Consider the following 12,099-nt stretch of genomic DNA (forward strand, 5'->3'; position numbering starts at 1 on the left):
ACACGTCCATCAGTTCATCGCCAGACCACGTGGGGGCGACAGTGAATATTTTAGTAGCTCAGTCGAGTCCCAGCAGCGACGGTAGCGGTACCGGAAGCAGTATCGGCTCTCCCGGTTGCTGCTGGCTACTCGTCTAGCTCTCCTTCCTAAACAATAGCTTTTTTATTATTCCTCATTAAGTTTCTCTTTAGCTTTCACGTAGAGTAGAAACGTTCGCAAAAATATTAAGAAATAAACCTCTTATAATCGCGTTTCGCCGGTTTTCGGCTCTGATCAGTTTAGCGTAGATTAGAAATGATGTTGTTAGCGTTAGCCTCCACATAGAAGCGTATTTAGCTGACAGGATTGCATTGTACGAGCGCTAGTAAATGAATGAAGTGACTGAATGACTATTTACGTTTGACATTCTGAAGAGAAGCGTTAGCTCACAACATAGTCATAATGACTACAGGCGCTGATGTAAGGGATATATTGGAATTGACCGGTGGAGATAATGATGGACCCATCAGCAAGAAAGACCTCATCAACTCAGACAAGGTGAGAAACAATCTGGAAATACCCTCAGTGATGCATGTCACTCTGTCCACACTGGTCAAAACATGACTCAAAACATAACTGTTTGATTGGTAACTTAGATAAGTTAACTTGGTGAATCGCAGTTAGTCATGCTACACTGATATATGACTGAAAAGAGGCTAACAAGTATAGGCTATATGCAATTGAATATATTTTAAATTTCACAATTTGTATTGCATATCTGTTCAATGTACAGCTCTGAATAATGAGACCAAATGACAATAATGACAACATACTATTAATAAATGATACAATGTATCTATTACTGCTGGTACTACACACCAAGGCACTTCAGATAGCATACGTATCATTTCTGCATCTATTGATCACCCAAAACAATAACACTGAAGATAATTCAGACCTGTCACCAGTAATTATCCTAATACATATTGTGTACTTGACAGTGTCTCAAATGAATGATTTAAAATATTGTATTTCTCCATCACATTTTCAGAAAAAATCGAAGAAGTCGACAGAAACACTGACCTTCAAGAGACCGGAGGGAATGCACAGAGAGGTCTATGCTCTGCTGTACTCGGATAAGAAGTATGACATTTTTTAAATAAGAGGTTTATCTTGAATTGTTGTTACTGAGGTTTGAAACGCTGATGTTTGAGTATCACCAAAGTAGCTTACTAGTCGTTCGTCTCTTCTGCACCATGTGATACCAGTTTTGAGGAGTGATAATAAGTTATTATACTGTATTTCTATATACTGCATTCAGCTCTCTGATCTGTTGTCCTTTTTTGTGTGAACAAAACAGATTCTTAATAAATTATCATATTAACGACAACATGTGTTTCCTGTTGTCCCTCAGAGATGCACCCCCTCTGTTGCCGAGTGATACTACTCAGGGCTACAGGACAGTAAAAGCCAAGTTGGGCTGTAAAAAGGTGCGTCCCTGGAAATGGATGCCCTTTTCTAATCCCGCTCGCAGGGATGGGGCCATCTTCCACCACTGGAGACGTGTGGCAGAGGAGGGCAAGGACTACCCTTTTGCCCGTTTCAATAAGGTAGGGCTGTCTAGGTTCTTCTTTTCAGTTTAATCACAAATAATGAATGTGTTCTTAAAGCTGCCCATCCCCTATCATGTCCTCTCTTCCAGGTATGGTTTATTAATTTATTTGAACTACTTGTCCTGATTCAGTCTTTTCGTCTGCCTGCTTTCATAGACAGTACAGGTACCAGTGTATTCAGAGCAGGAGTATCAGTTGCATCTCCATGACGATGGTTGGACTAAAGCAGAGACAGACCATCTGTTTGACCTGTGCAAGCGCTTTGACCTGCGTTTCGTAGTTGTTCATGACCGCTACGACCACCAGCAATACAGAGTAATCACTGTTACTGACCCACAGTACCCACATTTTCTTTTACGTAACTCCCTGTAACTTAACGTGAATGTATATTTCTTACATGTTTTTTATTTTTATTTTAGAAACGTTCAGTGGAGGACCTTAAAGAAAGGTATTACAATATTTGTGGTAAGCTGACAAAGGTCCGCGCAGCTTCAGGGACAGAGCCCAAGATCTACATCTTTGATGCCGTCCATGAAAGACGCCGTAAAGAACAACTGGAGAAGCTTTTTAATCGTACACCTGAACAAGTTAGTACTGTTGTCTTTTGATTTGGCATCTCCCTCGGTTGTTTCATAAGCTAAATAAAACTGCAACTACTAATGCAGTTGTGCTTTTTGTGAAAGAAAGTAAATGCTCAAAATATTTATCAAACCTTCAAATTGTTTTCCAACCCTTTTAAATAATAAGTCTGCACCTCTCCATTTTTTCCTGCAGGTGGCAGAAGAGGAATACCTAATTCAGGAGCTAAGGAAGATTGAAACAAGAAAGAAGGAGCGGGAGAAGAAGGCTCAGGATCTGCAGAAACTCATTAAAGCAGCTGACACAACCACAGAGTTACGGCGGGCTGAAAAGAGGGTGTCCAAGAAGAAACTCCCACAGAAAAGAGAAACTGAAAAACCGGTATTACATTTAATTTTGTTGCTCTTGTCTCCCTATTAAAATTAATTTTGAGATTTCATTCAAATTTACACATTTCCAGCTCACATTTTTCAATCTTTTCAGATTTTTTGAATATTTCATACTTTCTGAAATATTACATTTCATTCAAAGACAATTCCAATTTCTCATTAAAATGAATTGGAATGAGACAATCCAGCTTCTCCACAGAGCTCAATATAAACTGATCTCCCACTCTTGATCACAAAAACCCCCACACTCGATAGTCACAGTAGTTAGCAAGCAAAAGTCAGTTGAGTTGTAGTGGAGATCAGTCGTAGTCACAGCACAACGCCAGTCACAGAGTGACACCGTACGTTGTCACAGCATGTCAACTCTTCACCGACGGTGCTCTTAAAGCGACACGGCCACTATATGAGGTGATTTCAGGTATAGTTGTGCTCCATCTTGTCGTCCTCTGTGTAGTAGGACAGTGAAGTCTTGACAGAGACAGCCCCAGTATACATATTAAGATTGTTTTCACACATTTTCAACTTCTTTTGAAACATTCAGATGTTGAAGTAGAAACTTGAATTCATCATTTCAGCTCCTCATTCATATCAATTCAGTGCAGCATGTCAGAGCGGCTTCAGCTCAGACAGAAGGCAGCAACCCCACAGCAATGTCTTGAGAAATGGCCTTCTCTAGTTTTGGTTATTATTCTTATTGTTCATTTATTTTCCTTCAGGCTGTTCCAGAGACGGCAGGCATCAAGTTTCCCGATTTCAAATCAGCCGGAGTTACGCTGCGCAGTCAGAGGGTGAGTATATGTAGATCCTACTTAGGTGTTAAAAATAGTATTTTACACACAGGACTGTTTGGCTGTCTCACACTAGTGTGGAACCTATAATACTAATTCAAAACAATGAAATGGAAGCTAGGGTAATCAAACTTTTAAAATGCTTGGATTGTTGACCTTTTTTTCGAAAATCAACTAAAGTAAAATTAGATTGAACCACTCTCAATATCAAAACAAATTTTAGCAAAGCTTTAACCTGCAGTTGATGTATGTGAGAAACCAAAACGTCTGACTTCAGCTAGCCATCTCTCATTAGCACTGTGATGATTAATTCTGTTAGTGATGATCTCATATCTGTAAGATCTAGCAAGGGAACTCTTATTCATCTTCAAGACTGATGAGGAGCTGCCGCTCTCTATGGAAAATACATTAGCACTGCTAAAGAAGTGGAGTGCCCCTCCAGCTAATCAGTCAGACAGAGTTCAGTGGATAAAGACATTTTGATCTGGCTCACTGAAGTGCATTTCATAGGAATTAAAAACCCTGAGGTGGAGCTGTTTATTCTAATATCTCCATATCTCCAGCACCTGAAATTACACACTTGAATGTGTTGACGCGTGTGTATCTCACTCTGTGTGTCTCTGTGTGTGTGTGCAATGCAGATGAAACTGCCAAGCTCTGTTGGCCAGAAGAAGATCAAGGCCATTGAGCAGATTCTCGTAGAGCAAGGAGTGGGTGAGTGTGAATTACCATCTTCTAATATGCAAAAGTTTAACATTTTAAAAGTTGTCAGTCATGCTAGAAAAGGGACTTTTTTTCTGTAATATATCATAACACACAATGTATGTGTTAATCATCTTCACCTCTGTGTGTTTAGATCTCAACCCCATGCCGACAGAAGAAATCGTACAGATGTTCAACGAGTTACGTAGTGACCTGGTTCTGCTCTACGAGCTGAAGCAGGCCCACAGCAATTGTGAATATGAGCAACAGATGCTGCGTCACCGCTACGAGGCTCTCCTGAAGGCTGGCAGTGGAGCCGGGTGTGGAACTGCAGGGGCAGGACTACTCGCCGTACCACAAGGCAGTGAGCTCAACACCGCCAACAGCACTGCAACATCCACCCCAGGGGGTGATCTTCAGAACTGGCCCTGTGTAGATGACATCAAAGTGGAAGCCAAGGAGCAGATCATTGATGTTGTAGGAGCACCACTAACCCCTAACTCAGTAAGTCTGCACCAGCTCAGCACCATTGACAAAACCATCTCCATTATGTGGGGAAGGAACACTATCTAATGTATAACATACAAGTTTATTTAATTGGTAATATATGACATGTACATTTCACAAATAATGTGAGTTATAAGCAGGTTTATTAACAGAGGACAGGCTAGACATTACCACTATAGTCACATGAAGCCATGTTGGTTCTCTGCAGGAGAGTTGTTCTCTGCAGTTTAGTGTCAGAATCACTAAAACTATAGAAAGGGTTAAACATGTTTAGTGGTTTATAATTTATCCCGTATTTGAAGTTTGATGAAACATTACAAATTATGTCTTTTTTAAATGATTTTGGTAATTAACAGGCAAAAAAGGTATATGGGCACTGTTAGTTTGTAGCTGATATGGGATGTTTTCTCTTTTTTCACTTCATAATTTTTCAGTCAGAAATGTTCCGTGCTTAGTTTTCAGCTTGTTTGTATCAAGCAGTTTTCAGTTTATGCTTGGACTCTGAGTCTTCCCATCATGAACGTTTTTAATTATTTACCAGGGGTGGGAACTCTGGTGTATGTGCAGAGCACCCAGGCCAGCTTGAGTCAGACTCTGGTCCAACTGAAGGTATACATGCAGTAGTTATTTGACTCCCAATCACATTAATTGGGTGTAGAACCTGTTTACATGCATTTTAAAAGTCAGGCTTCAGTCGTACGAATACAATTATTAATTAGGTTTTCTTTTCTAATGTCATGTAAGAATTCCGTACAAATCCAAATCATTTTTGCTGTATTAGGTGTTCAATATTTTCACGACAATGGGCAGTGGTTTGGATACATGCAGACGTTGGAACTACAAAAACGGTCCTGCTTCAGTACACACTCACGCGATCTTGTACTTCTCATTGCAGCGCAAACGGAGAGAATCTGCTTCCAGCTCATCGTCGGTGAAGAAGATGAAGAAGCCATGATGAAGAAGAGAGCACCAGCTGGTGCATAGTGGAGATTGTCTAGTCACAGTGGAGAAGCAGAGGTTCCACAGTTGTTTATTCATGTAAAAGCACCACTGGCTACACACACACAGCACACACTCACACACAACTTTTCACCTTCTAAACGAGACCTCTCCACCCCTGTCCCCATCTGGATTGGCCAGCATTTTTGTGACAAAGGCAACAACTGAGTGACATTTCATTCCATTACTGCTCGTCTTCCTGCCTCCACCATTGCTCGGCCATAGATGAGGCAAAATCAACTGTAAATTGCCAGGCTGAGCTAATCAGGACATGGGCAAGAAGGTGGGAGTAACGGGGTAATTGAAATGAATTGGAATGAAAGAAGAGACTATGTGAGTGGGAGGACCTCCACCCTCAATGCTCATTTGACCCATCTGAGGGGTTTTTGTAGCCTAATCACGCCTTAGTGTTTACTGGAAATGTGTTTTTGTTGTAGTCTGCAGAATTGGCTCCATCTCCACCAAGGAAAGAGAGGCCATTTCTATCTACTGCCTGTGTTTTATGTCAGACTCGTGAGGCTGATTTTGTTTCGTTTGTCCTCAGATGACCTTGAATATGCTTTCGTCAATGATTCAATAAACCTCACTGACTTGTTTTCCCGCTTTGTTTTGTGCGTCTTTGTTCCACGGTGATTATCCCTTTTTACGTTGCAAGCCCTTTCTCAGATAAGATCTTAACTTGGAGGCAATTAGTGCTGAATACACATTTACTGAGGAAATTGTAGGATCACGACATTCTTGTCTTACCTGTCATTTAAGTTAAGTGACGACTAATGACTTCATTAATATGATAATTAAGCATTAATCATTCTCCGTTTGGCTCAGCCAATGAAACTTCATTAGGTCCTGTTCCCATAATATTGCTAATTGCGTGTCAGTTATAGAGTTTAGCCTACTTATACATTCATTTGTATGCAAATTTTGAATAAAGCAGAGGTTATGTTATCAGGACACAATGTTTATAATATTTATATATCTGAATAGATAAAGGTGTATATTGATATTAAAAGATTTCAGGTTCCACAATCTGCTTACTAATATATTTCAGTCTTTTTATAAGTTATATTCTTTTATATATATAAATAAAATAATTGATCGTTACAACATGATGAATAAGGACACATCAAAACAGAATTATATAATTTTTGCAAGTTTGTTCCATAATTTTGAATGTGTACTCAGATGATTTGCTAAATTACACTTAACACTTTTTTTGGTAATGTTTACATGTTTGTTGAACTCAGTTGACTTCACATGATTTATAAAAGAAGACAGGGTTATATCAGGTTGACAGTGCACATCAGAGCTAAAAAAAAAACAAGCCATGAGATCTAATGAAGTCAATGTGCAGAACTCAGAGAGTCGGTCTGAAAAAAAATTCTGTGCATTGAAGATTTCCTGAGCTGGCTGAGACGCAGAGGTCCTATATGAAGACAGGAGAGCTCGACTCAACTAATCTCCCTCATCTTTATTTTAGTCTTGATCCTCTCCAACTTCAGCAGGTTCCTAACTTCCTAACTTCCTATCAGGTGAACCGCACAATAGCAGCCACTGAAAGCAGCATCTCCACAATCAAAACATCATTATTATCAGCCCAAATGAGCACTGCTAAGGTTATAGGAGTGAGCTCATTCGCCCACTATACGCTGTTTGATTGAGAGAAGGAAAAAGAGTGAGAGAAGGCAAGTAAACATGGGTAAAATGGATTCTCTGTGTCTATATTTCATGTTGAAAATTGGCTCATAAATCCAGTGGTTTGATCTATGGAACCCGTCGTTGCTTGAAAAAACCTCCGTAAATGTGTAATTTCTCCCTTGACAGAACACAGCCGAGAGGCTATCTTTCTTTCGCTTCCTCCTCCCCTCTCTCTCTCTCTCTCTCTCCCCATGCTCTCTGTCTCTCATTCTCGCTCCCTCTTTACCAGCCTGGTGTAGGATTAATGCTGTGCTCTCGTCCCCCTCTCTCCTTTCATGCTCCTCCGATATCTTCTTTTCATCACCGCTCATCCATTTATCAAAACTGGAGTTTCTCTCTCTCTCTCTATCTCTCTCTGTATCTAAGCCAGTCTTAAGTTATATGGCAGGTATCTTGTAAGATAGGTTTCAAGAAGGTGGAGGTTATTAATAAATAGTCGTCTAAATTGAAAATGGGTTGGCGGTGATGCATCACTAGCCATGTGTGAATGAAAAAGACCCCCAGGAGCCACCATCTACATCCATCTGCCAGGAGCTTCATCCGGGCCACAGTGTACGTTCTGCAACACTGATGTGAAAAGCATGAAGCAGAACACCACGGCAGAGTGTCTTATAATGTGGTTGTGATGGCATTGAGATGGGATCTCTTTATCAAGGCCAGGCTGAGGCTTTAATCACAACCTAAGAGGTGCACTGGCTGTTTATCATAATTGAACTGTATCCCGGCTAATCGCTGGCATACGTCACTGTCGAGGGGTCGCCTGGCTGCGCCAACAGCCGAAGCTGGTGTTGGTGATTGAACACACAGTTAAGGGAAGGGATGTGTGTGTGTACTGAGGGACACAAGGCAGAAAGAGGCAGGTAATAGCAGATGTGATAGAGTCTTCTTCAAATACATCACACCTTGAGGTAATCGCTGATGTGACAATGATTAGATTGTCAATGCCTCCGTTCTGTGGCACAGCGCTTTATACCCATCATGTCACACACAGTCACTGATTACTGTAAGGAAAAGAGGCGGCCATGTTGCAAAAGCAGTGCAAAGACTGGGTCCTTCCCAGGCTCTGGATTGAGTGCTTTCTACATGGACCATAACAAAGGTCTAAAGAAGAGATCCGCCTCCACGACCCTCTCTCATCTCCATGTTTCTCACTTTGACTTTCACCTCTCCCAGCATTAAGGTCACCTTGAGGGAGAAAACTTTTAATCATTGTTCCACATCAAATTCACCTGTGTCCTCTGGGACAGCGAGCTGCAACAAAGAGCAGGGGAGTTGAAACCGAAGGTAGGGAAATCAGGAATGCCCACAGGGCTGGACAGTGGAAGTCATTTCCACTGGATTCTTTTGCTAGTGGGGGAAAGCTTGCTACAAGAGAGACCCAATCACTGGTGCTAAGCAGTGCTTACAGCTAGGCATTAACCCCACTGTCCACTCTCCACATTAAAGCCCCGGGGAGGTAGAGGAGAGTGGAGTGGAGTAGAGCAGAGAGTGTGGGACTAAATCTAGACTTCCTATTCCCCAGCACTGTGCTGCTCTCTGGAACATCTCCTCGGTCAGGTGTTGTTGTCTTTCAAGGTGTCCTACCTTGAAGGGAAGGAACACGGCTGGTAGTGATCCAGGAGAAAAAGTAATTTGAGGAGTAGTACTTTTCTGATACACGCTGAGTTTGGACGAGACACGGACCATTTAATTGAATAATTTGATCCATGCAGACCATTTTTGGACCAAACTAAAGTTTAATAGGAACAATACCACACAAAGTATATAATGAAGGTCAAGGATACAGAAATTAAACTGCATGAAGGTAAAAATACAGCACATGCATGTATGTCTTTGTACAGAACTCAGTCTTTACCTGACAATGTTCTCTCTTGTGTTTGCACGATGAACAGAGGGACACACTGAGATTAGCAGTGACCCTGTTAGACGGTGGCCTGCTTAGGTCAGTACAGTAATTGCATGTTGACAAGACCAGGCTGGACAGGTCAGCCTCACACCATCAACCTCTCAGAAACAAACCACTTTGATTTGATTGGTCAGTGGGAGATAGAGAAGCCTCGGATATGTGGTAGAGCTGCCTCGCCAAACTGTGAACGTCTCTCTCTCTCTCTCTCTCTCTCTCTCTCTCTCTCTCTCTCTCTCTCTCTCTCTCTCTCTCTCTCTCTTTACCTGCCCAAGCGCAATTCTAACAAAAAGAGTGAAAAAAATCCAATTTACCATGCGGATCCACAGCTGTCACGGCGAGGGAATTAAACATTACCCATAACTCACTAGGGGTGCTGAGCAGGTCAGTGGATGGCAAGGATGGTAACATCACTCTGGGGTGTAATAACAAAGGATTTTAACCTCTGACTCCATCACTCTGGCTGCTGGCAGATTGTCCTCACCAACACCAGCGTTCACCAGCTAGTTAATAATCTTTGCTTGAGTTGACTACTCAACTCACAGGACACACCTTGCAAACTCATCACTCAAACATTTTCCTAACACAAAAAGGGCGACATGGGGAATTGTCAGTATAAATGCAATCTTTTCCAACCCACTGGGTCCTGGAGCAGTTCCTGTGATGCTCCATAGGGGGTTGCAGGGATCCTGTAGCTGCTAGCGTCCTGGTGTCATCACCCACACACGCTGACTGCTTGCCTGGCTGGCCTGCCACCACCAGAGCCTCAATTACCTGACTGACGTTTCATTAGCGCCTGCAGCTGATCCCGTGGCTGAGAGGCAGTGGGGCGCAGAGGAGCACGGAGCGAGTGAGAGAAGGGGGAAGAGAAGGAAGCTTCAACGCCTTACATTCTCATGCGCTGTCAGTGTCACAGCTCTGAGCAGCCACACAGCCACTCATTACATTGCAGCCATTTAGTACATGCTCTTATTGAGCCGGACTGTGTATACTAAAATAGAGCTGGCTAGGTTTTTTATCTGTTGACAATAGGTCTGAGCTGACACTCACATACCTGCCCTGGATTGTTGAAGCGGCTGAGAAGTGTTGTAGGTGTATGGTGCACTCAAATGTGAGGTAGCTATAGAGCGTCCATGAGATGAATCAATCTGATCAGAGGCGTATTTCCTCTTTTGTGTGGATGCTATGGAGCTATATATTTGTGGTTTTGTGTAACTGTGTACATACCTGAGTTTGTGTGTGGTGTTTGTGGCGTCGCGGCTCCTGGGGGTTAGTGCAGGCCATGTCACAGATGATCCAGGGCAGAGCTGAGGGGGCTTAGCGAGGCCCCCCGACCTGAGCCTCTCCACAGAGCCCACGCTTGGCTGGCCTCCCCTTCCCATTTGTCATCCTGGGCCAGTAAGACCCCCAGAGAGATTAGGGCAGAGCAGAGACACTGGAGGAGTAGCAGGAATAAGAGGATCAGTTAAGCTATAAACACAGACAAGTACAAACTTCTCTCACCCACTCTGGCGCAGTGACAGTCTGTAATGGCTGTCAAAAGTTCCCTCTGTGTTGTACATCTTCCTTTAAAAGACACCACACTGCTCGAATGTGCCGTACTTCTCATGTCAGCAAACACAGCAGCGTTTTTCTTTTGTGGAGCTTCTTTACATTGATGAAATCCTGTGTGTGGTTGTGAAAAGTGGTCTGGAGTTAGACATTAGACAAAAGAGTTAACTGTATCGACCCACACTGACCCGGGATAATGAACTATGACCCGATGCAGAACAGAAAATGCAAAGGTTTGCTTATAATTAGAATTGTGTGGCACAAGGACCATTAGTCAAATCTTTCACAGCTCCTTCATTTCCATATTTTTGAATATGCTACTTAATTATGCAAAGGGAATAGTGAGGTAGCTGAGAAGTTTTAAGAAAGCCTCATAAAGTCCTTATTAAGAGCAGAGGGGATTAATGACAGTTAATATGAGGGCAATCAAACATTTAATGCAAAGGCTCTCCTGCAGGCAAACAGTATTTAAATGAGTCAATTAGACATTCATTATCTATAAGTGGAGACAGATCTACATAAATGTTGGTGCACAGAATCTCTCCAGCTAGAAAGTAACTAATGAAATATTAAAAAAGTTAACAACGAAGACATGGAAAATGTACAAATATTTATTGCTCGAGGGCTGGTTACATGTTCTTGTCAAATCAGCGAGAACGTGTGATATCCAGTGGAGATTATCTCATAAATCAAAATTATTGAGTTAGCATGATCTCGCCTCCCAATTAGCTATGTAGCATTGCTGAAGTCGAATGAGAGAGGGGAACGAGGGAAGCTCAATTGCTTATTATAAAATTACATCAAATCCTGCAAAAGAAATTCTCCAGTTTTACTTTAACTGTGTGGCTAAATTATTGTCATTCAAAAAACAAAAAACAAAAAAAAAAACCTTAAAATAATCAGACGTACACAAAAAAACGTACATATTCTGCAGAGGATGGCTTTAGTAATAAAAACCAAACTATGCAGATATATCATTGTCAGGACCTCTTCCTCCCTCCTCCTCCTATCCTTCCTTCTTTCCCTCTCTCCATGTCTGAGCTTCCACTCTTGTCAGTTGCCCCAGCACACAATTACTGTGTGTGATTGCTATCAGGCGGGACGGTCGGGGAGGCTCCCAAATTAGGGCCTAAATAGGATTTCCTACATGGCGAAGGGCACAGGCCTGGACATGGTAATGAAAGCCTATACATCACAATCAGGCCGACAATCCTATTCATACTGAAACACATTACTCTCACTCCTCATAATTATAGAGGGGTGACAGACGGGCCTGTGAGGCATGGTGGAGGAGGCGCGAGAGTGACGAGGAGGAGAAGGAGGAGGTGAAGGTGGTGGAGGTGGGGGTGGTGGTTTCCGTGTCGGTGTCTGAGGTGCATGCTGTCAGCTTCAAG

General features: G+C 42.3%; 1 protein-coding gene across 1 annotated transcript; it reads left to right on the top strand.

Moving 5' to 3' along the window:
- The first annotated feature begins 188 nt into the window (after positions 1 to 188).
- On the top strand, positions 189 to 6,025 carry dmap1 (DNA methyltransferase 1 associated protein 1). Its single transcript, XM_083888503.1, has 10 exons — positions 189 to 537; positions 1,031 to 1,122; positions 1,394 to 1,589; positions 1,749 to 1,907; positions 2,012 to 2,179; positions 2,367 to 2,552; positions 3,277 to 3,348; positions 3,990 to 4,062; positions 4,205 to 4,554; positions 5,453 to 6,025. The coding sequence occupies exons 1-10, from the start codon at positions 442 to 444 to the stop codon at positions 5,510 to 5,512; spliced, it is 1,452 nt and encodes a 483-aa protein (XP_083744629.1). The 5' UTR covers positions 189 to 441; the 3' UTR covers positions 5,513 to 6,025.
- The last annotated feature ends 6,074 nt before the right edge of the window (positions 6,026 to 12,099 follow it).

This window comes from Microchirus variegatus, assembly GCF_963457635.1.
Source record: "Microchirus variegatus genome assembly, chromosome: 4".
Lineage (NCBI taxonomy): Eukaryota > Metazoa > Chordata > Actinopteri > Pleuronectiformes > Soleidae > Microchirus > Microchirus variegatus.